A 23,186-nucleotide genomic window follows, 5' to 3' on the forward strand; every position below is an offset into this window, starting at 1 on the left:
GTTCTGCTGAGGGAGGGAATAAAGGGTGCTGGGGTGGGCGCCCCGGCCCTGTCTGTAACCGATAACTCGTCAACATTCCATATGTCTACTTCACGCAAAATGGCGCAAGCAGAGGTGCCTGCCTGGCAGGAACAAGCGTTGCGCTTTCGCACAGTTCGCGATGCTTCTATGTCCACAATCAACACTCAGTTGCCCGACTTGTCCGGTGACAAACAGTTAGCCCGGGTTATCGGCGTTCCACGTCTCCATCTTACTCAAGCAGAAGTCCATCTCACAGAAAGTGCTCCGGAGGTCCTAGTGAGGTCGCTCGCAGTCGGCAGAGTGACAGCCAAAGAGGTTGTTCTTGCCTTTCTCCGACGTGCTGCTATTGCGCAGAAGCTGGTGAGGCAGAACGTAATCTTGCAGACATGCTACGACTTTGGTAGTTGACTCATGTGAATAGGCAAATTGTGTATACGAGCTTCTGCCAGATCGTGCCGTGGAACGGGCACAAGAGCTTGACGACTACTTGGCCCAGAACGGAAAGCCTTCCGGGCCGCTCCATGGACTGCCCATCAGCGTGAAGGAGCACATAAGCGTTGCTGGGCGTGATAATACCGCCGGATTCGTTGGGTGGATTGGCAACACAAGCAGAGATGACGCGAGCATCATCAAGATATTGCTGGACGCTGGCGCAGTCATATACGCCAGAACCACTGAGCCGCAAGGCCTGGTAAGTGATGCACCCTGACTGATGTATAAGATGCTAATGGTACCGGTTCATGACATTTATAGATGGCGATCGAGACAGGAAGCAATATTACAGGTGTCACCGTGAACCCTCATAATCGTGCTCTCACGTGTGGCGGCTCGTCTGGCGGAGAGGCAGCTCTGCTGGCACTACGTGGGAGCCCGCTCGGGATAGGGTCAGATATTGGTTCGCGCAACCTGCCAAACCGCTCACAACCTGGGACCTAACAAGGTTATAGGTGGCAGCATTCGCTTGCCAGCAGCGCATTGTGGGCTATATGGATTCAAGCCATCGTCAGGTCGGCTTCCATTAATGGGAGTGGAAGCTTTTTGCACAGGTTCCGATACAATCGCACCAAGCATCGGCCCTCTATCTCCTACCCTTGAAGGCATCAAATTGTTCATGGACACTGTTTTGATGTCAAAGCCATGGCAAAATGATCCGTTTATTCATCCTTTACCGTGGCAAAGTCGAGCCGATCACCTCCGTCAGCGAGGGAAAGTGACCTTGGTCGTGGGAGTGATGTGGACAGATGACGTCGTCCAGCCTGCCCCTCCCATAAAAAGAGCGCTCCTGGAAGTTGTGGATAAACTGAAGTCTACACCAGGTGTTGAGGTAATAGACTGGAAGCCCTTCCAGCAAACGGATGCTCTGGAGATCCTAGTAAGTGCACCACGTTTGTTCTGTCAGCTGCAAGCTTGCTAAACCACAGTACCTTGACCCCAGAAGCGACTGTATCACCCAGATGGGGGTAAAGCGTTCTTTGAGAACCTCGCTCTGTCCGGCGAGCCCATCTTGCCCTTGCCCGCCTGGGCCGTTCGCGACGAACCTGGAATCGAGCCACTTAGCATCAAAGGAGTCTGGGAGTGGACCAAAAAACGCGATCAGTTTCGCCACTCGTATTTTCAGGGTATTGCAAACCTTGCACGCCGATTGCACGTTGAGAGAGTATTGACGATCTCTCAGCATGGAAAACAATCGCACCGGATATGGATGTCATTCTCTGCCCCGCGTGCCCTATGCCAGCTCCAGTCCACAACACTTCGAGGTACTGGGGCTACACATCGCTCTGGAACCTCTTGGATTACCCAGCAATCACTTTTCCTGTCACCAGAATTGACCCTGAGAAGGACGGTCAGGATCTTGATTATGTTCCCAAGAACGACTCCGACAGGTGGTGTTATGACAACTATGACGTCCACGAACGGAAGTATGCGCCGGTTTCGTTACAGTTGGTAGCGCGGAGGCTAGAAGATGAGAAGCTTCTACAAGCTGCAGAGAAGATCCAGCAGGAGATTGGGCTGCCTTTCGTGGATTGTCTGGCCTAGAATATCAGCCTACCGTGGATTACCGAGCACCATGTACCGACGGTAGTCAGACGCCCAAACATGCTAGATATACACAACGAAACACGACGAGCAAAAGAGAAATAGCCGAAATCGGCGCGGCGCAGCCCCTGAAGTGTAACACTCTGTCTCGTGACCCAACCGGGTGGGCGGTGCGGTTGCCTCATTAGACTGATGGACAGCCGCGAGGAGTCTCGCGTGGGCAGGCGAAAGATGCGTTCTTTCGAGCTCTGGTCGGTCGAAACGCCAAGATCGCCAAGGTCATGGCGGGCATCGACAACTTGGCGCGCGGGGAAGATGCAATGCTCAGGAGAAAGACCCTGGACATGTGCTGCTTCTCTCTAGCGACATGTGCCACACACCACGGCAGGCAGCTCACGCGATTTGTTTACGACTACACCACACCATCAATTCCTGGACCATGGAAGTAACTCGCATGAGAGCCCTGTCAACTCGTCGACTAGAGGGGCACAGCAGGATGCGGCACGCCTAGGTTTCACCGACCGGGCCCGCCAAAGAGTTCCGCGACAATGCGCCCACGCGAAGGGCGGTCCGGCCTAGTGAGCATGCGTACTATCCTACATTCTGCGAAGTTCGTGCTCGAAGGCGACAAAAGTGCGCGCACGCGCGATCTACTCTGCATCTGGGCCCGTACTGGGGAAGCGCTCATCCTCGGCGATGAGTCGGTGAAGCGTCAACTCCTCGGATGTTTGACCTGCCTGGTGAAATGACTACCCGACTGCGCCGCCGGTCATGGCCGAGGGACGTTTCGGCACGTCGGGGGATGCTGTGTCACCACGCGGCCGGGTCTCTCCCGAGGCTGACTTATATTGGGTAGTATTCCGTACAGGTTTCGCTCGGGGAAGGTGGTTCCCTTCGTGCATGGTGGTGCAGTATCGGCTGGGATGATGAATAGGGTCATGGTGCTGAGGTAGCGTCGGGACTGGAGGCTTCCCGACGTAGTCGACCGGACCCTGCGCCGTAATGCATGCGCGTTTCTTCGAAGACACGTATTTTCCCCGGAGACCGGCCCTCTCTCAGCTTCGGCCCTCCGCTAGGGATATCCCTGTTCTTGACTCATCCGTCGTCGTCTGGGCCTCGATGGGCGCGACAGGCTGAAAGGAGCTGAGAGCAGGGCGTTACACCATCAACTTCCTGACATATCAAAGCCATGTCTCGCAACATGACGGTCGGAAAGGCCGGAAAAGTCATCCCGTCATCAGCAAAGCCAACGGAACATCTTGGCCGCCACGTGGCGGAGAGGTTTAGTCGCAGCCAGCGCTCGGCAAGCACGGATCTGCGAGTCGTCGCTTGACAGTCTGAGCCTGTGGTCCAGCAGCATCATCAGCAGCATCCTGCCTGCATACCACCGTACCTGTGAACAACGGAACAACAAATGGCATCATAGACGCTGCCGAGCTGTCAAGGGACGGCGACAGCCACCGGTGACACACAAGTCCACAGCGAGCCTGCCATTGTCACAATCAATGCCTCCCTCCAGTGGACTCCCTGGTTGAGAATGGGCCGCCCTCTGAGACTGAAGGTTTTAGGCAGACAGAATCCCTTTGTCGTGAACCGTCCAGGTTTTTGTTGTCAGCCAAATTCGGGGAGTAGAAAGGAGGGCCCCAGACAAGGAGAAAAACAAAAACTGGTCTCTTTCCTTCGAGCGCCACGGCGGCGGCGTTATTATTAATTGTTCTCCCGACACACGCACCACACCAGCGGATCGCGGCCTCCCCACCGCCCCAGGAACACCGACGCCCGCCCACACAGCAGCGACCGATCAAATTCGGCGATAGCAATGGTCGATTTCGGCGTTACATCCTGCGCGGCGGCGACGGGCGGGGTGGGTCAGTGAACCACGTTTTTTTTTTCTTCTCCTGGTCCGCCAACTGCCGGCATGGCCGTCATACCCGGTCCCGCATCCAGAACCTTGAAGACGTCGTTTCCTACTTTTTTCGGGGCCCAGTAATATGTACAGTAATAGCAGTAGTAGTGCTGTATACGTCGTCGTCGTCGTTGCCACTTCCACTACTAACTGGTTGATAACGACTGCTAGTACTAGCAAGGACAAGATGCACGAAAGGCGAGGTCAATGTGGACACCAACAAACAAGCCGAGGCTGGATATCACCTCCGCCCGTCCATGTAGTTCCGTCACCACATCTACGTAACCCACACTGCATCGCCGTACCTTGCCTACGGACTTTTCCCAGGGGCGGACACCACAGCTACTACAGTAGCACCGGCAACGCGTGCTCCATAATAGTCCCTTCCCCTTTTTTTCACTCTACTGCTGAACACCGAAGGCACCGAGATGGGCGCCCGCCGTCGCCGCCGGGATGCATGACGTCAAGAAGACTCTGCGGCTGTCTCCCGGGCTGCCTTGTCGGATTGATAAGCTTTCCATTGTTGGTCGTCGATATATATAAACTCGCTGGTAGCTAGTAACTAGGGTGGCGGCGTCAATGATAGTTTCCGAGTGTTGAGACTTGACCAGTACCCAACACAGCACACAACACACACACAGACCAGCGCACACTTCCGTCCCTTCGGTGCTCTCTGTGCTCTTTCTTTGTCTCTTTCACCTGTCGACGCAAAGGGAAATCAGCGCTCGAATCACTCACGCACTCGCTCGGCGCAGTTGGTCCGCTCAGCAGACTCGACGACAACGATACAGACACATCGATTCGGGCCCCCGCCGAGGCTAGAATCAGAACAAGAAAACCTACACCTCGTACAATATGCCCACCTTTACAGTGTTCAAGGGCGGCGAGGGCGGCAAGCCTAAGGAGAGCACGACAACCAAGCCAGATCAGCTCGTCGGCGACAACGTCCTCGTCAAGGTCACCGCGTCGGGCGTGTGCGGAACGGGTATGTTTCCTCAATTCCATGGCAATGACGGACGGCTTTGTAACCTATAATGGACTTTGACTGACCTTTACTTTTCTCTACATATAGACTTGCATTATGTTAGTATTGACTTCCCTCGATAGTCCGCACGGAACATTAGACACGATACCATCACCATCTTTCCCCCATCCAACAGACCCATAACTGACTTCGTGAAATCCCACAGCTCACACAAGACATGGTCCTCGGCCACGAGGGCGTCGGCATCGTGCAAGACCTCGGCCCCGACGTCAAGTTCCTGCGCCGCGGGCAGCGCGTCGGCTGGGGCTACGAGACCAACAGCTGCGGGCACTGCATGGAGTGCCTGCAGGGCGAGGAGACCTTCTGCCCGCAGCGCGTCATGTACGGCATGCCCGCGAGCGCCGACCAGGGCAGCTTCGCCGCGGGGGCCGTCTGGCGCGAGGCCTTCCTCCACCCGCTCCCCGACGCGCTCCCCGACGAGCACGCCGCGCCCCTGCAGTGCGGCGGCGCCACCGTCTTCACCGCCCTGCAGGGCGTGAGGCCCGGCGAGACGGTCGGCGTCATGGGCGTCGGCGGGCTCGGGCACCTGGCCATCCAGTTCGCCGCCAAGATGGGCTGCCGCGTCGTCGTGCTGTCTGGCTCGGAGAGGAAGAAGGGGCAGGCGCTTGAGCTTGGTGCCCATGAGTTCGTCGCCATGTCTGCTGCGGGCCGCAGCAGCAACAAGAACAACAAGGACGGCCAGCAGCAGCAGCAACAGCAGCAGAACGGGGAGCACGACGAGCTGGAAATCAAGTCCCCCATCAACCGCCTCCTCGTCACCACATCCGCCCAACCCCAGTGGGACGTGCTCCTCCCCCTGCTCGCGCCGCGGTCGCAAATCTACCCGCTGTCCGTCGACGGCGGCAACTTCGAGTTCCCCTACATGCCCATCCTGGCCAAGGGCATCCGCATCCAGGGCGTCATCGTCGCCACGCGCGCCGTCCACCGCGAGATGCTCGACTTTGCCGCCTTCCACGACGTCAGGCCCATCGTCGAGAAGTTCCCCATGACCGAGGAGGGCATCGCCGCCGCGCTGGACCGCCTGGAGAAGGGGCAGGTCACGTATCGGGCGGTACTGATGGCTCAGTGAGGAAGGAGATAAAAGAAAGAGGCAGGGGTCTCTATCGGAAGCTAGAGCAAAAGGCCTTGCGGGAGAACCACCAACAAAGGGGATTCGTGGCTCTGTATGCTGGGAAGGCAGAACAAGACTTGGCGAGTATATCAGCAGCACAGGGGGTCGGGGGGGGGATATGGCTCTGTATATGCCGGTCGAGGCTCCCCCCGGAACACTCTCGCGTCGATTACATAGATCACGGAAGCATGTGAGGGTATGCATAGGCGAGCCATAGATTTATCATTTATAGATGAATGGAAAGAGAAAATCATAGCGCAGAAAAAATTACCTCAATGTGGCGATACAGGGGTCAAGACTCGTTGTCCACGCCCGACTTTGCGTCCTCGTTCTCGAGTGTTGCCAAGAGAAGAGCGGAGAACATCCGGGCGGCGTACTCTGTTATGAGTGAAAGACTTCAGATGCTATGGAGTATAAGCGGTCTTTATAAGCGCGAACCGTTCCAAGGCGAGGCTGCGAGTCTACCAGTCATCGTTCCGCCGACGCATATGCCTCCATGTTCTAGTAGCAGTAGTAGTAGTAGTAATAGTCACTAACTAGGGTCCACCCGCTGGCTCTATCTGACTTGGGAAACTGTAGCTCTCGCGGGCCTCTCGCTACGTACGCATAGGTCTCTTATAGCAAGGCCTCTACGATATTACACAGAGCCGTATGTGTCAAGGCGTGGGGCATTCAACTCCTATTAGTAGTAGACGCCAGTAATACAACGAGAGTGAGAGGATACCTTGTCCCATCCCAAGTTCCTACCTATACACTAGTACATATCTTCTTGTACCAAGCATCACCCCTGATTCCCTTGCCAAACCGCCCACCCTGTTCGCTACCGTGGCGCACCCCCCCCCTTTTTTTCTTTTGAATCAAATCGCTATGCGGCGTGACCACCACTCGCAACGAATCAAGGTTCGACGAACCGGCCCCAAAGCAGAGTCTACGGGGAAAGAGCTCATTCATCGAGCCATAGCCCCAAGGCCCGAGGCATGAAGTCGGCCCCGACATCGTGTTCGGCAAGGTGGCAACCTCAGCAGAGTCGTCATTCCCCTAGGAGGCCCTGTGCGGGCGCGCCCCCCCCCCTCTCTCTCCCTCCCTCTCTCTCTTTCTCCAATCGGCGTGCCAAACCAACACTAATCGCAATTTGCGGACAAGCGCCCCTTGTCGGAGTGCGAGACAAAACATGTTTTTTGGTCTGAACATTTCTAAAGGCTTAAATATTTCAGCATCTGCGCTCATGGGTAACTTTAGAGTTCTCGTTTTGACCTACCGATCGGACGCACTTGAACTCCTTCTCGCGATAATAGGCATTCCAAAAAGCACGGCGCCCAGGGACCACCTCGCGCACAGGCTTGGGCGCCCAATTGACGGTACACATTTGAGAAAACCAGTCACACTTCTGTGTTAAAAAAGACAAGAATAAGGAGAAGCAAGTTAGCAATGTGGTATGTTTCATCTCCCTGGCCGTTTTGGGCTCGGGTTTATACATGCCCCTTCGAGACTGTTGTTCCACTTGTCCACTTCAATCTGGGCCACTCCTTTCGTATGGGCCATCAGCCAAAGCACATCCCCTGGCTGGGGAGGTAGCCTGTTTCCCCCGCGCGCGCCTTCAACCACGGCCAATACCACCACGGGCAACGAGGAGAGGAAAAGGAGCTTCATGGTTTGCTGTCGCGGAGTTGTCTTTCTCGAGAGTCCTGGTATAGATAGGATCGGGCTTGGAGACGGGCGTGTCTTGGGTTATTGCATGCGCGAATACGAAAACAAGGTGAGTAAAAAAAAAATCCCCCGCGAGCCATGTGATGATGGGTGTGTTTATATACGCGCGTCGACGACGCACTGACGCTGATGGGAAAACGAGACATGTACGTAACATTTATGGTACATAGATATGTCTGCCGCAACAAAAGGCCGATACATTACCAATTCGATCTCTTACGTACAGATTTGGTGGGGGAAACTTTTATCGCGGCGCATCAATAGATGGATGCCTGTAGTACCAGACGTGTCACTGCACACGAGGCTCTATATTGCTTACAGGCTCCGCCCGGGCGAGTCGCATTATGTAGTCGAAAGTGTAGGTAGCTACCAAGTAGAGTTTCACTCTTGACCCGGTTACACATATCTCGGCAAGGCAGTGGCAAGCCCAGGATGCCAGCCACGTCGAGTACGTAAAGGCAGCTCTCTCTCACGGGAACTAGACCGACTTGTTCCTCCATGGTCGATATTAGATCGGGATATGGGCAGTGCTTCGTTACGGCCCTCTCTCTCTCTCTCTCTCACACACACACAGCATTGACACGTAAACCAAAGGACTCACAAACCACCCCAATCATCCGGTAATGGACAGCTGTCGCACCCGTCCTACAATCAGGAGGCGGGCCAGGGCGCGTGGTCATGGCGAGCTAGAGGAGTAATGGTTGCCCAGTCACATATACACATACATACCACGCACAGAGGGAGGGAGAGAGAGAGAGAGATGCCGCCTTTCGAGCGCAAAGCGGGCAAAACACCCGCATCTTGTCCTCTACCAGTCAGGTCCTTCCTCCCCACCCCTTTCCCGTTGTAGCCCCTTTGTGTTCCCAAACAATTACTGGTACATGTCTGTCAGTTCGCATCAAGCGCAGCCAAGGATCCCCAGCCCGGCCAAGCCGCCGCCTGTCCCAGCTTCGTCACTTCCCCCAATCCCCAAGCCAAACCAGCTCGGCGACCACGATGATCCCCTCATCGCTGCTATCCAAGGCTCTCTCTCTCCAGCCTGGACGGCCCCATCATCTGCGCTCGGCGCCTCCTACTCCACGGGCGGCGAGCCGGGCCCAACAGCAAGCCCGCGTATTCCCAGTCCTGCGTAAAACGCGCATCCCACGGCCCAAAAAAGAAGACAAAAATTGACCAAAAAGAAAAGTCGATCAACTACCGGAGCCAGCAGAAAAAGGCAACAAACGATCAAGCGCGCGCGAGTTGACAGCTTACGCCTCGAGGGCCTTGGCCTTCTTTTTCTGCTCGACCTTGAGCAGCAGCGCGCGGTTGATGTGCGGCAGGACACCACCAAAGGCAATGGTGGCGCGGATCAACGTGTCGAGCTCCTCGTCACCGCGAATCGCGAGCTGGAGGTGGCGCGGCGTAATGCGCTTGACCTTGAGGTCCTTGGCGGCGTTCTGCAGGCAGCCGTCAGTCAGCAGGCGGGGGTGGAAACGGGCGAGGATATGAGTCACTGATTTGGAGGGAGAGGAGGGGGGATACGTACGCCTGCCAGCTCAAGGACTTCGGCGGTCAGGTACTCGAGTACGGCGGTCACATACACGGCAGCCTTGGCGCCGACGCGCATCTTGTTCTGGGTGTTTTGCTTGAGGAAACGCTTGACACGACCGCAGGGGAACTGGCGAGGAGAAGATGGTCAGCATGGACGGCCACACGTTGCGCGACAACACGGGCGAGAAGAGACGAGATGGTGCGAGGCGAGGCGCGGTTCGAAGGTCCGGGACTTGCGCGCGCGCGCATCGAGTAACGCTCCCCGCCAGCGGGACACGCGACCAGCGTCGAGCGTCGTTTGCCTGACCGGGTCGCCGATCCGGCGCAGACGCGTTATCGATGCGAGTCGTCGCGATGCTCAGTGCTCGTGCCATCGTAGGCTGCTGGAAGATCGCTGACGCGTCGCATTTGCCCGAGTCGCGCGGCGCCGCATCGCGGGGAGGCTGGGTGGAGGGGGTCGCAGGAACCAAACACGCGCATGTCGCCGAAGAAGTCGTCGTCGTCGTCCTTTGTAGTCGTGCACGGCAGGCAAAGGGTGATCATCATCTTACCTGCAGGCCGGCGCGAGCAGAGTGGCTCTGCTGCTTCTTGTGGCCCTCGACGCTGGTCTTGCCGCCGGAGCTCTTGCCGCCAGAAGACTTTCCCTTGCCGCCGGGCATTTTGGACGCGGGCGTGTTTGGGGAATTTGGGGTCGGGTAAAGAGCTGCGGGATGGTGAGATTCAAGCGTCGTCGTCGCGCGGATTCGATTTCGGAGATGTGTGCGGTGTTGATGGAAAGCGGGATGCGTGCGAGCGTGCGTCGGTCGAGCTTTCGGGGGGTGTTTGAGGAGGTGGTGTGGCAGAAATTTAGCTGGGGAGGATCCAATGTTGTTGTTTGTTTGCCCTGCTGCTGCAGCTCGCCGGGTCGCATGGGGAGCGGGAGTAGCAGAGGGTGCACAGCGGGCACGCGGCCGCAGGAACGCTGATTGATGACGCCTAAAAGGAGAAGGGGGGGGGGGGGGCCCAGTGGGGGGTGGGCGGGCAAGAGGCGGTCCAGTTCCGGGCAGCTCAGTGCTGATGAGCCGCAAGAGGGGGACCGCTGGAGGGGCCCCCAGGCAGTGCCTCCCGCTGTGAGCCACTGGCAACTGCTCCTCGGAGGGGCCCCCGACCGGATGGAACGACCGGAAGCTGGTCCAGGCCGCTGCGGGCACGCACGCGCCTCACCACCGCGCCCCGGAACGAGCGCTGTGACGCTGTCGCCAGGCTGCGGCCCTGAATCGGCATCCCAACTGCTGGCAACAGGAGCTGGGAGGTGGTATGAGAAGCACCACCAACCTTGGAAGACCACCTACCAGTGGAGGGGGGGCTGTCCATTGCTCCATCGATAGCCAGGCGCAGGCGCCCGACGCGCTAGGGCGCTAGTGGCCCTGCCTCTGGAACGGGCTGTTTGCGGCGCCACAGTGAGTGAGTGGCCAGCAGCGCGGATTAGGCTTTTGTTGACATCAGCAACCTACCTTGCGCCCCGGAAAAATGCTCATTCCGGCCAGCCCGCCCACCTCGGTCAAGAGGAGTCACCTGGACGAGGCTGCTTCCTTTGCTCCAGCGGGCCGCAGAGACCACATGCGCAGCGACACCGTGTGGCCGTCATCCCACAACACAGAGGCGGCAGGCATATCATGTGGGTGGAGGACGGACGACGTCGTCAAAGGTCTCGCCCGCCGGGGGGGGGGTTTCGGTTTCGAGTCCCACGGGTATACGCACGTATCGAGATAGCTTGCGCAGTGCGGCTTCGAGTGATGATGATGATGCACATGTGTGTGTTTGAGCTAGGCAAAGCCCGCCACACACATGGCCGAGTCGAGGCAGCCAGCCTGGCCCCCTCCGTCCCTATCGGTTTGATATTGGCATCAACCATTGAACAGGCAAAAATGTCATGGGAAACCGGGATCAAGCTGACAGGCTTACCTCGGGGCACGATCATGGCAACGTCCAGCTGGGTCCAAGCTTTCCCCCTCACGGGGTGACCCAGAGGAGGGAGGACCAAAGAAACAACAGACTGTGGGATGTCATCCCATCCTCTGCTGGGTGCCTAGCGGCGACACGGAGGAGCAGGAGGTCGGGCTGTGAGAGTCGTTCCGAGGCGGACAGAGCCTCGCGCCAGCCCCAGTCTCTGTGGGTGTGGGTGTGGCCGTGTTGGCACGCTCGCCCACTGTGCGTGGCCGGCCATTCTGCATTGTGGTAGTGGGCTGTGGCGGTGGTGGCGGTGCCCAGCTGTTGGTGATGTGGCTTGCTCGACGTGGCTGGTGCCTCCCCAGTTGGTCTGCTCACCTGCCTCACGACTTGGGAGGAATCAAGGCTATCAAACACCTCACGCCAGCGATGCGCGCAACTATGCATAGATACATGATAGCGGTCATCTTTGCCTAGAGTCAGTGACGACATAGTTTCAAGCTGCAATAGAGATTCATAATTATCGTAGTCGGCTGCTTGTTGTCGTTTCAGTTGCAAGTCGGGTAGGGCATGTCTGCCTGCATGGTCGAGTTTACATTTGCCACAACACAAATGAGCTGCCTGAACTGTTACTCCGAACAAGTTGGACTCTTCTCAACTACGAATAAGCTAAGTAATATTCAGTTGCCTGGAAACGTTTTTGTTTTCCTCTTCGGCAAGCCACGCAACGCATGCCTGGCAGCATTCACATCATGCGCATCCCCCAATCCCGGGTAGGTCGTATTCCCTTCGACTGGTGCCTCATTGAGACTGCCACTCAAGCACGACTCCATGAGCATCAATCTTCGACCACGACCCCGACCTGGTGCAGTAATCTTCCAGAATCGCCCCGTCGGTTGCTATTTTAACGCACTCCACGCGGCCCCCCGGGAGCGCCAAGCGTCGCAACCGGTAGGTAGGTGTAACGGCAAGTTACACACACGCGGGAGAAAATGAAGGTCGGTCCCACGTCCCACCGTCATCTCGTTTGCGTCTCTACGTACTGCGTATCGGCCACTGCTGTCAAAGGGTCATGACCAGGGGCCCGGGAAGGGGGAAAGGCCAGAATCGGCGGCATCTCACAGAACCATTTCCTTCGTCCCGTCAACTCGACCTCCCCCGCCCACCCCTTTCGTGCCGCGCGTCTTCGATCCGGGGTTTCTGGAACATTTCCCGCTGCGTGTGCGGCTCCCTCGGAAATGAAGCGAAAGTCAACGGCGTGAGGTAGGTCGGCAGGCTTGTTGGAGCTTCTGTTCCGTGTCGACGGGGAGACGACGGTAGTGGGCGCTTCAGATAAATGACGCATTACATACGAACGAACCGACATCAGGATGCGGCGTCAAGCCCGCGTCGTGTGCAAAAGCAAATGCACGACAGCTGAGATGCGCTCTGCAGCTGGCGCAAGCGGGCTGCTGCATGAGTTCCGAGTCGCGGACGCGCCCGTGGCGTCTGATGCTGTCTGGTTCGGTCCAACCTCGACTAGAACCCCTGCAGGTATGCAGTTGTTGGTGGTGCCGCCGTCGAGTCGAGGTTAGGACACATGGAGGTATACCCGGACATCTCAAGCAGTAGTAGTACGTACATTTACAGAAGCGGCGACGAACGCACAGCATCCCGACATGCAGCATGCAGGAGTCGTAGTGTCTACATGCATGCGGGTGGAGGTGGGCAGTGGCCCAGCCATGCTAGCCGGGGTGATCGCCCAGAGAGAGGCGCTGAGCACGAGCAGCCACGTATCTTGCGTGATCCGGGCTCCCCGCGCGATGTGGCGTTCGTTCAAGTCCTGCCTGAAGAGGTACAGGGCCAATGCGAACTATTCGCAAGCATGTGCGAAGGTATGGCAGATGCAGACGCCTCGATCCTGTCGAGCCTTGTCTGGAGGGATCTCGCTTATTGGGCCCAGACAGGGTTGCAAGTTCATCTTGCGTTGTCGCGCTGGGCTGGGGCCCCGTGTTGTTCAACATGCAGGTACTCACTCAGAGTTATTCGTGTGCATGGCGGGCAGTACGTACCGTATCGAAGTGGGCAAAAGTCAAAAGCAACGGCTTGTGCTTTGTTATGCCGCCAGTATTGTGCATCGTCTGTCGGCAGCGCATCGCTCAGTCACAAGCTGGGTACGATATTGTGGCGGCCGACAAAAGCATCATGGTCACGCACAACAGACAAGACAGGGCAGACGAAGGCGCCGAGCAGAGCACGCCTCCCTCAAGTGCACAGGCAGAAACGCGTCTGATGGACACGTCGGGTGACAGGCGACGCGGGGTGCGGCCCGAGGGGGGAGGGTCTGGTGATGAGGGGTCTGGTGGTGGTGAGAAGAGTCTGGTGCCTCCCCCCCCTTGTCGTAAGTTACCTTGTCGTGCGCCTCTTGGTGGTCTGGCGACACGAGATTGTGCAACCGGCCATGGCACAGTGCGGACCGGCGATCGTGTCGGATCGTGCATGGTGCATCCAGAGGACATTCTATAACACTGCGACCTGCGTCTGCTTCGCTATGGGACCACGGGAGCACCCACCTGGGCTCGCAGATCAGAGGCACAGCGTCAAGGCCGTTACGTAGATGCAGGGCCATGGACGATGACGACGAGACGATGGCGGCACTCGAGCCCCAAAAAGGGGTCCAGCAGGCCGACGCCAGACGAGGGGCCAGGTTTTGGGTCCTAGGCCAACGTTGGCCCCCTGTTCGGGAGACGACGCCGTTGCCGAGCAAGGGTTCCGATTCGCCGCACCGGGTCTAGACGACGCTCCCTGGTGGTTCATTGCATCGACTTCTAATTCGAAGAAACACTGAGTAAGCGGGTAAGCAGCGATGCGATTGTCTCTTCAGTCCTTGAGTCTTGCTTGCCGTGTTGACTGAGCTGTTTCCGTGCCCGACCCCCGTAGCAACACGTGTAGATATAGCAGCACCGGCTGAGGCAGCATTGGGCAACACGGCTGAGGACGAGGACTCCTGTCTTGGGGGCCCGCTCATGGACGCTCGCCGCTTCCTACTAGCGGCAGCAAATAAAGATCCCTTACATCATGGCCCGCGCGGAGACCGTCATGGAAATTATTCTGAGAGGGGCGTGACGATTTCCACGTCGGCCGGGATCGTGACAAGGAGAAGGAGGTGGCGGCGGCTGTCCCCGTGGGTTAAGCCAGCGTTAATCAAAGTTAAAGTGCCAATCTGTCGCAGGCAGGGAGCACACCAGCCAGCCAGGGCGGGCGGTGTGTGAATGAGGAGGGCTTGCTCGCCGCCGCCGCCGCCGCCGCCGCCTCCTGACGGGCCGCAAGGCGCCCCCGAGAAATGGACCGTCCGTTGCCGTTGTGTGTCGATGCTGCACCGGGGACCGGCCAACAGCGGCAACGGGGGCTGCTACTGCCGCTTGCTGACGCCATTGCTCCCTCCGCCGTGCTCGTGTCCCGGTCTTCGACGGACGCTCTGCTCAGCTCGAGACGAGACGGGCCAGCTCTGTCTGTCTTGTCCCCGCGGCAGTCTGAGACGGCGTTTCAAGTCCAATATTGAGCGAAGCGAGCGTGGGACGTGATCCGCCGAGACAAATATGTATGGACCGACACGCCTGGGATGCCGTAGTATGTGAGGGGCCAACCGTCATCTCTGGCTGGCACCACCACCACACATCACTTTTCGAGGGGTCACCTGCTGCTTTCGCTTATTACCCATTATTAGACTCGTTCATTCTCTGTGCGTGCCTCGCGCCATGCCCGGCCCACCGGTAGGGACGAGCCGGCCGGGCAAGGCTATGGCTCCCGCGTGTTTGTTCGCTGCCCGCTGCCACCACAGACAGACAGCGTCCCCAACAACCGCGGGTGTGGATCGCGCAAGGTTCTGTCTCGGGGCGGGCTGCGTGTGTGTGTGCGTGGTGGTGCGGCGTCCCTCGTGCTGGTCGGCTCTTGGGGCCCTGGCCCTGGCCCGCCTGGGCCCCTGGTCTCCAGGTCGACAAATGACCTCCATGCATTCGTCGCCTCGTCTTCTTCATCCAACGGCGGGCGTCACAAGGGGACGGAACGGCAAGCAGGACAGAGCTAGGTGGCGAGAGTGCGGTGAACGAATGAATGCTTGTCGACGGGGGATGGAGGAAGCTTTTGACGGCTGGGATAGCGCAGGACAATGGAGGCTCCTCATCAGGCGAGGTGGGCGGAGCAGCGCAGGCGATGAGATGATGAACGGGGGGCCGACCGACGCCATCTCGGGAGCAGCCATGCGCACTGTGTCGGTCCTCTGCCCCGGGTGGATGGCGGCCTCCAGGGCGGGCAGGAGCCTGGGCAGGGTCTGCTGGGGGGCTCAGCTGCTTCGCGCTCGCCACGGCTGGCTGCCCAGGTATACGGGCATGCTGCACCTTGGAGGTAGTGGAGTACCGTGCCTTACTGTGCCGCTGCCGTACCTAGGTACCGCCCGTGCCTTACTTTAGTACTGCTACGGTACTTACAGGTGCTGGGTGTCGGGCCATCGGCCAAACCGCAGCGGTGCCAGGGGAAGCAATTCCAGCTCATGAGCCTGGAACCTCCGCTGCTTGCGAGCCATCGGCGCCACCACTGCCCGCCTGACCTTCCAACCCTACCTGCTAAATCTTGCGTGCCTTGACGGAAGTTGCATCGTTCGCCTGCTGGACCTTGGCGGCGAACCAAGCGCGGCCCCGCCCGCTGTGGCCGGTTAGCACCAGAGGTGCTAAAGTTTTTGGGCTGAGCCGGAGCACGGGTTTTGGGCTGATGAACAGCGCAAGCAACGCGGCGCGTTGTGGCCCGCAGGGCAACCATCGGGTGCATGAGTTAGGTAGTAGAGCTGAGGTGAGGCGCCGAAACGGCGACATCAGTACTACTGCAAGTCGCAGCAGTAGTCGCCGCAGCAAGCATTGAACGTACCTAGTAAGTTGGCAGCAGCAGCTCAGCAAACAGCGAGCGACAGACAGACAACCTGCCAGACCGGGATGGAGCGTCAGTGAGGTGGGATCGGCCAGTGCGTCATAAATGGCCCTGAAAGCGCTACCGCCCCCCCGGGCAGCCAAATCACAGGTGCCCGAACCTGGGTCAGTCAGGTTCCTCCATGTTTTCACCCACTGCACCCTCATAACTGCCCGCTTCCCGCTCCCCGTCCCGGCGGCCGCTGCCAGCTGAAGGGCCCCCCCAAAGGACCCATGTCCCCACAGTCCCTAAACATAGCGCCTCTGCGCTGTTCGCACTGTACAGGCAAAGCGCCCACAAACAAGCACAAGCACAGCAGCGCAGCCAGTTGAGGGGGAAAAACCTGCCCTCTGCCCACCCCATCCGCCGGTGGAGTTGCCCTCCCCCCCCAGGTAACGAGCGACAACAGGCCCATCCTGTCGTTTTTTTTTATTTACCACGACGACTCTCTTTTCCTCTCCCTCCCCCCCTCAGCCACGACCGCAGCCCTTCTCACTGCCTCTCGTCCCTCCCCCTCCTCCCTCCCACCGTCTTCCGTCCTTCCATCTCTCGAGAGCGGTGTTGACGACGACGACGACGACGACAACGACGACAACGACCTACGACAACCCCGACGCCGACAGGCCCCTGCGGCTCGGAGCCCGCCCGCCCGCTCGCCCGCACGTCCGCCACCCAACCTGTCTGCAGCTACGCGACTCGCATCCTCCCCGTCGCCCAGCCCAGATCGTCTCGTCTCGCCTGAGTCTCCCTTCAGACGTCAAGTCCCCATTGGCAGCCGCCGCCCCAAGCAGCACGCTACGACGCCACCGCACCGCTGCGACCCTGACCGCTGCCACTGGGAGCTTTGCCACAGCCCTTTACCTCGCATCGATTCGTCTTCCTCGTTGCTGTTGGCCCCAGGCAATCGTCGACTGACCCCTCTATCGACTTGACGATAGGCGGCGCGTCAAATCACCCGCCGTCCGCTCTCCGACCATTCACACGTCGCTGCGCGTCTCTTTGTCCAGTCCAGCTACTGTCGTCGCTGTTCTCCAGGAGCAAAACACCATCCACCGCTTCGCTTCCCTCGTGCCCTCTTCCTCGGCGCGAGCGTTGCCCTGCAGTATTAAGAGGGAGCCTTTCGCGACCGCCGCCCCTCATACTCGCGGCCATCGATCGTCCGCCCCTTTCTCGCCATCATACGGCAGAGTTTTTGGACGTTGGCCGACCCGTGTTGATGCCGTCTGCTTGTTGACCGCAGGGATATTCTTTGACGCCATCCCGCCCTTTCACAACAGCCTGCGTGCTCTTCCGGAGCCGTGCAGAAACCCGTTGGCTTTCCCGACGCGTTTCCTGCCAAGTAGGACCCCCCTCCCTACTCCATCTGCTGGGCTCAACCAGATAGAAGCGACAGAGTGGACTGCTGCGTGACAACAGTTGCTGCACGCTGTCGTTGTGCGTCATTTGCAACATGAGCCAGCAACATCACGATATGGGCTATTTGGACTATTCCGCTCCGCCGAACCGGTCACCCAACTCGTCCAGGCAGGCATATGGGGCCCCTCCCGCCTTTGCCGGGGGCATGTCCCTGCCGCGCCAGACGCAGCGGCCTTTCGACGCGCCCTTGGGTTCCTCGGCTCTTTATCCGACCGATCGCATAAGTAGCGGCTTCAACCCACGCGCCATGGACGGCATGCCCGCGCCCGGCAGCATACCCAGCGGCTATATGCTGGACAACGGCCAGACGTGGAACTACGGCGCGTCCGGGGTTGCAACCGTCAACGGCGCCGTGCACGGATCGAATCGCCAGCGCAGCGTCAACCGCCGCGCCGCTCTACCCCAGGTACGTGTGTCCCAGTCAAAAGCGATTTTCTGAGTCGCGGTGTGCTGACGCTTGGACTTAGAACTGGACCGAGCACGGCGGCATGGGCATGCACAACCTCCAACAGTTTGCTGGAGGGCTCAACGGTGGACACCTTGCCAACGGTGGCCTGCGGGTCGACCAAGGCCCGGCCCACACCTCGCCCGACTTGCGATCCACCGCCTCGGATGGCGACCAGCTGATACCGACAGCGATTGTCATCAAGAACATACCCTTTGCCGTCCGCAAGGAGACGCTGGCCACCATCATGCTCGAAATGAACCTCCCCCAACCCTACGCTTTCAATTATCACTTTGACAACGGCGTCTTCCGTGGCCTCGCCTTTGCCAACTTCCAGTCTGCAGAGGACACAAGAGTTGTGATCGAGGCTATGAACGGCATGGATGTGCACGGCCGAAAGCTCCGCGTCGAGTACAAGAAGATGCTGCCCGAGGCAGAGCGAGAGCGCATCGAGAGGGAGAAGCGTGAGCGGCGGGGCCAGCTTGAGGAGCAGCACCGCGCCCCCATGCTGCACCAGCAGAGCTCCATGCAGTCCCTCGGCGGCATGTCCCAGTCTGCTCAGCAGAGGAGCACTCCGGCCGGTCACCTTGGTATGTCTCAGTCCCCCTGTCTTGATCTCGTGTTCGATGCTAATATGGGTCCAGGTGACGTTGATCTCAATGACCCCCAGACTCTCGAGTTCTACACCGAGCTTGTTATGTTCAAGCGCGACGACTCGAGGGAGGTTCTTGTCTTTCCGCCCTCCATCGCCCCCGAGCACCGACGCTCCATCCATATCCTCGCGCACCACATGGGGCTGGAGCATCAGTCAATGGGCGAGGCCGACTCCCGACAGCTGACCGTGCTGAAGCGTCAGCAGCCTTCGCCCACCTCCAACGCGCAGAATGCTGCGGCGACGCTCGATGTACACAAGCGCGGCCTGAGCCGTGCGGCAACGTTTGACTTTGCCGCTGATCGCGAGTCGCGAGCGGCCAGCAGCAACTATGCTCACATGATGGGACGCCAAGGCCCGACCCTCGAACTTCCTGGCAGCCCCGACGGCAACGGCATCCCCAACAACCTGCGCGCCGCCAAAAGCTTCGCAGATCTGCGCTCATTCACACCGAGCCCTTCGCAGGCGTCCTCGAGCTACCTGGCGGCTCCAGGTGCCAGCATGGGCGGCATGGGTTCCGGGTCAACCGCGCGATTTGGCGACTACATGGGACCCCAGCAAGGCCATCCGGGCGGTTCGGGCACTCCAGGTCCCAAGACGGATAATGGCTTGGTTGCTGGCCTGGGTGGGCTGAGCCTCAGCCCCTACGACTCCAACACGCTGCAGACACAGGCGCGGACAACACCCGGGGCAATTGGCAGCCAGCGTCCGGGCGCCGGTAGCGGCGGCGTCAAGGGCGCTCCCGAGCGACAGCCACGCGGCCCGGAGTGGGATCATGGCGCTGGGTTCGGCGGCCGGAATCGGGCAAACGGGCATATGCAGCGCGGCAGTGGTACGCCTCTGGATACCACTACCGAGTAAAGGGACGCACGTCCACTGACTGCGTGATATAGACTCCTCCGACAATGGAGCCCGCATCGGCTTGAGCTCGACGGGCGGCTCGAGGTATCACTAGGCGCTGAGCCTTGTCCATACCATTGTCGAGCAGTGCGGCAACGAGCCCATGAGCTATACTACGGACATCACCAGCGGCATCAGCGGCCCACCGTGATCCGAAAAGGAGAGCAGATGGACCGCTGCCGCCCACACGTTGCTTTTCTCTTTTAACGACTTGTAATAAGAAGTGCTCCGCGGCGGAGGGCATACCCGACGGGTACCACCTGCCCGGATACTTGTGCACATAGTCATTGGACTTTTGACGATGGCTGCCGAAGGGGAGGGGACGGGGCCGCCGAGTTGGCGCGCCACGTCGAAGCCGTCGGCAGTCTTGATGATGACGCCTACCCTATGAAAGTACGGGATACGGATCTGGATACAGCATTTTTTTCAACACACATGGGCGACCATTTTATGAAAGATGACGACTCCCTTCCACACCAACCCGTAACCCACTCGCCACGGCATAAGACGAGGCTCCGCGTGTGCCACCCGGAGCCGAGACGCATGATCACTTTGCTTGACGATAACGACGTTTTAACGACCTCACGTCTAGACAGCCGCACCTACCTCTCTCGTCATGCTGCTCGGCGCGTTAGCAGTGGATGGAGTTGCTGCTTCGGTGATGAGCTCAAGCATAATACCCCATAATGCCACCCCCTGCCGGAAGCCCCAGACATGACGTTGACGATGACGACCCGAGAGGCCCCGTTGTGCTGCGTGAGATGGGGCTCATGATGCCACTGCGACCAGCGCTTTGGAATGATGAAGGGGCCGAAAGCATACTTTACTGTTGGCGGGACGCCTGCGACGACCGAAAAGGGAAAAAAGAACGACATGGCTGATTTTTTTTTGCTGCGTTTTGTTCTCTGTGTTTGTGCCGGGCCCGCCCTCGCGCTCCTCGCACCAAGTGTTGCCAAAGGCTACATGGACGGCAACGTTTAACGACGGGGTGAGTGATGCTCTTGACGGCAGCCGAGTTATATCTGCGGCGTTGGATGGCAGCATTGTTTTGGATACCGACCGCGGTTGGTTGTCGGCATCTAGTTGCATGTCGTGGAGCCAGTCGAGGCCGGGAAGAGGCGATGGTGAGATGATGGGCGGTGTGAGAAGGATGGCATTTGCGTGGCATGATGACAACGAGCAGCGAGGAGAGCGGGCGAGGGCGCAGGACATTGCCTCGCCGTGTATAGCAGATGTTTCGAGTGGATGCGAAAAGAATTAATACTTTTTTGTTTTGTACGCCCTGCCGAGGCGTGATTGGGTTCTTGTGTGTGGCCCAGCCAACGAGAATTGGGCGATGCTCACCCTTTGATGTTTAAGAGATGGTATCTGGTACGGAGCTCTCTTCGTGTGAGTTATTTAGATGTCACCTGTTCTCTATTTCTCTATATAGACACTACCTGCGAAGTATTTTCTCTTTGGCTACTAGGTGCCAAGGCCGCCGCAAAAAATGCGACATGGAGCGAGTGCAGCGTCAATTGCCGCGCTCGAAGCCCGTGATGCCCGCGAAACTCTCGCCACCTACGATGCCTCCTCCGCTCGGTCCTTGCATCTCATCAACAGCCCTGCGCAGGGTGTACATGGCACGTCTCCTAGCCGGTGTTACACGTATTCGTACGACATCTAGCATATTAGCAGCTGTTATTTAGGAGATATAGCGACGGCATGGGATTAAATAAGAGGCATGAGTGCTATATAGGGGAGCTTTGGATTGAGACTGAAACATGGGGGCCGAGGAATACCTGCCCCCGATTCACTTCCTAGCCGTAGACTGTAGGTGTAACGCCTCGAGAGGTGGGTTTGAGCTCGCCTTTTTCCTTGGGGGGACGCAAGTGAATCCATCTCCTGTCCTGCAGCTTGCCGACGGATAGGCAGCCATAGCGCCTCCAGTATTCGGCAGGGGGTGACGAACCGTGGCCACGAGAGAAGGCCGCGCGTCGGGACCAGCCGGCCTGCGCCCCCCGGGGACTGGAGGGCCGTCTCCTCTTCTCAAGAACGAGGCGTGTTGGGGGCCGTAGGAACCTGTTGAGGTGTTTTTCGTACCAGCGCGTGCGGGTCGGTAAGGGGACGAACGGACGGACGGATAGACAGACAGACAGAGAGACACCAGTGTCGGAACGGCTGTTGATGTTGTTACGTGGTGATGTTCCCCTGCCTACCTACCTCTCTACATGTATCCGCCGCGCGCGCGTATCTTGGACCTACATGTAGGGCAGGATAGCCTCGAGGAAGGAAGGACAGGCTCGAGGATGCTCACAGAGCACAGTGTCCAGTGACTTGACTACCCTCGGTCCGGATACCGGCAAGTAGGCGGCAGGTTACACGATAGAGGACGCGAAGTCGGCAAGGGTCTCATGTGAGACCCTTCCCAGCTATCGTCCTCCTCCCCTTGGGCGCATACGATGGCGGTGACACCGTGGAAGGAAAGCTCACCCGCTGCGCTCGCCTGTCCCGGCGGCTGATACCTAGCCTCGCTTATCGTATCGTCGTCTGGTCTATTCCCGATCCTGTATAAGGAGCACACGACAAGGGACGCGACAGCGCTGTGAGGGCTGCTTTCCCGGCGCCTGTCTGGGGTGCTTTGCTTCAGGCGGCCCCGATGAGTGTGGACGGACAAACCACAACCGCGGGGCCGTGCCGTGGGAGAGAGGAAGGAGGAGGGGAATGGGGAGGAGAGGGCCCGGTTTGTCTCGCGCCGGCGGCACCAGAGCGCAAGCTGCATGGCGGTGAGACAGGGCCGAAGAGAGAGCCATGAAGAGGAGCGGAACACAAGTTTGCTTTCCCGGGTCGACGCCTTGTCGACGCCGTGCAACGTACGAAGTACAGTATACGCGTCAGCTGGTGATGGCGCTCGTCTGCTCGCCGGGCAGCAGCCAGGGGGGCTGGCGCGCGCCCGCCAGCGCGTCCCCGGCAGTAGTAAAGTAGTAGTAGAAGAGGGCGGGGAGCAGCGGACGAAAAGGAGAGCAGCTCATGTATTGGACGGAGTGAGCATGTGGCGGACAAGCGGCAGCTGAGGCGAAACATGGGACGCGCGGGCGGTATCTACATGTACTTTGTACGTACGTCCAGGGGCGAGTGAAGAATTCTGGGGATGGGGGCCACGCCTGACAGTCGGAACCCGGCGCATGCTTTCAGTGTGAACGAGGACCGTCCAGAGAATTGCATGCACTTGCCTGCCTGGTGGTTTATTAGTGAATGAATGAGTGCATGGGTCATGGCACGCAATGGACTGGACGTGGGCGCGGGTGGCCGCGACGTCGGACGATATCCACGTAATGATATGCTTCATGAAGACTCGAGATCGTCGAGGCTGTGAGGGGAGGAAGGAGGGGGCATGAATTAACTAGCTTGATTTAGAACACCGGCACCAGGAACTGGGCCCATTGATGGTGTTTGGAGTTGGAGTAGGGGGGGAAGCGGGCACTGCTAAGTACGATGTTTATGCGCCTGATGGAGAAGGGGACACGCGGGGAGGAGCAACTCCGTGGTAGTAGTATTGTAGGCGAC

General features: G+C 58.8%; 6 protein-coding genes across 7 annotated transcripts; 3 read left to right on the top strand and 3 right to left on the bottom strand.

Annotated features, from left to right (window-relative positions):
- Positions 1 to 3,025, top strand: JDV02_010447 (Amidase). Of its 2 annotated transcripts, XM_047992188.1 has the most exons (6): positions 1 to 381; positions 443 to 712; positions 775 to 916; positions 969 to 1,393; positions 1,457 to 1,640; positions 1,697 to 3,025. In XM_047992188.1, the coding sequence occupies exons 1-6, from the start codon at positions 82 to 84 to the stop codon at positions 2,056 to 2,058; spliced, it is 1,683 nt and encodes a 560-aa protein (XP_047848201.1). In that variant the 5' UTR covers positions 1 to 81; the 3' UTR covers positions 2,059 to 3,025. The 2 variants fall into 2 exon arrangements, with proteins under 2 accessions (XP_047848201.1, XP_047848202.1); XM_047992189.1 differs by having other exon boundaries at positions 969 to 2,245.
- A 1,479-nt stretch (positions 3,026 to 4,504) lies between these two features.
- On the top strand, positions 4,505 to 6,219 carry JDV02_010448 (Alcohol dehydrogenase (NADP(+))). Its single transcript, XM_047992190.1, has 3 exons — positions 4,505 to 4,949; positions 5,037 to 5,047; positions 5,155 to 6,219. The coding sequence occupies exons 1-3, from the start codon at positions 4,820 to 4,822 to the stop codon at positions 6,076 to 6,078; spliced, it is 1,065 nt and encodes a 354-aa protein (XP_047848203.1). The 5' UTR covers positions 4,505 to 4,819; the 3' UTR covers positions 6,079 to 6,219.
- A 2,858-nt stretch (positions 6,220 to 9,077) lies between these two features.
- HTZ1 (histone H2A.Z) lies at positions 9,078 to 10,019 on the bottom strand (the record flags this gene model as incomplete). The annotated part of the gene is made up of 3 exons (XM_047992191.1): positions 9,078 to 9,266; positions 9,356 to 9,487; positions 9,912 to 10,019. 3 exons carry the CDS (start codon positions 10,017 to 10,019, stop codon positions 9,078 to 9,080), a joined length of 429 nt encoding a protein of 142 aa, XP_047848204.1.
- A 2,994-nt stretch (positions 10,020 to 13,013) lies between these two features.
- Positions 13,014 to 13,424, bottom strand: JDV02_010450 (uncharacterized protein; the record flags this gene model as incomplete). Its single annotated transcript, XM_047992192.1, has 2 exons — positions 13,014 to 13,268; positions 13,341 to 13,424. 2 exons carry the CDS (start codon positions 13,422 to 13,424, stop codon positions 13,014 to 13,016), a joined length of 339 nt encoding a protein of 112 aa, XP_047848205.1.
- A 4,253-nt stretch (positions 13,425 to 17,677) lies between these two features.
- Positions 17,678 to 19,695, top strand: PIN4_2 (Peptidyl-prolyl cis-trans isomerase pin4; the record flags this gene model as incomplete). Its single annotated transcript, XM_047992193.1, has 4 exons — positions 17,678 to 18,049; positions 18,111 to 18,678; positions 18,733 to 19,572; positions 19,634 to 19,695. 4 exons carry the CDS (start codon positions 17,678 to 17,680, stop codon positions 19,693 to 19,695), a joined length of 1,842 nt encoding a protein of 613 aa, XP_047848206.1.
- A 627-nt stretch (positions 19,696 to 20,322) lies between these two features.
- On the bottom strand, positions 20,323 to 20,926 carry JDV02_010841 (uncharacterized protein). The gene has a single exon (XM_047992579.1). The coding sequence runs from the start codon at positions 20,850 to 20,852 to the stop codon at positions 20,409 to 20,411; it is 444 nt and encodes a 147-aa protein (XP_047848207.1). The 5' UTR covers positions 20,853 to 20,926; the 3' UTR covers positions 20,323 to 20,408.
- Between the last annotated feature and the right edge of the window lie 2,260 nt (positions 20,927 to 23,186).

This window comes from Purpureocillium takamizusanense, chromosome 12 (assembly GCF_022605165.1).
Source record: "Purpureocillium takamizusanense chromosome 12, complete sequence".
Taxonomy (NCBI): domain Eukaryota; kingdom Fungi; phylum Ascomycota; class Sordariomycetes; order Hypocreales; family Ophiocordycipitaceae; genus Purpureocillium; species Purpureocillium takamizusanense.

Excerpts from the sequence above, each read along its gene's own strand:
- JDV02_010841 (XM_047992579.1), bottom strand. The coding sequence starts at position 20,852 with ATGTCCTGCGCCCTCGCCCGCTCTCCTCGCTGCTCGTTGTCATCATGC.
- JDV02_010448 (XM_047992190.1), top strand. The coding sequence starts at position 4,820 with ATGCCCACCTTTACAGTGTTCAAGGGCGGCGAGGGCGGCAAGCCTAAG.
- JDV02_010447 (XM_047992188.1), top strand. The coding sequence starts at position 82 with ATGTCTACTTCACGCAAAATGGCGCAAGCAGAGGTGCCTGCCTGGCAG. Across the intron at positions 382-442 it reads CTGCTATTGCGCAGAAGCTG|GCAAATTGTGTATACGAGCT; the intron begins GTGAGGCAGAAC and ends TCATGTGAATAG. Across the intron at positions 917-968 it reads CGGGATAGGGTCAGATATTG|GTGGCAGCATTCGCTTGCCA; the intron begins GTTCGCGCAACC and ends ACAAGGTTATAG.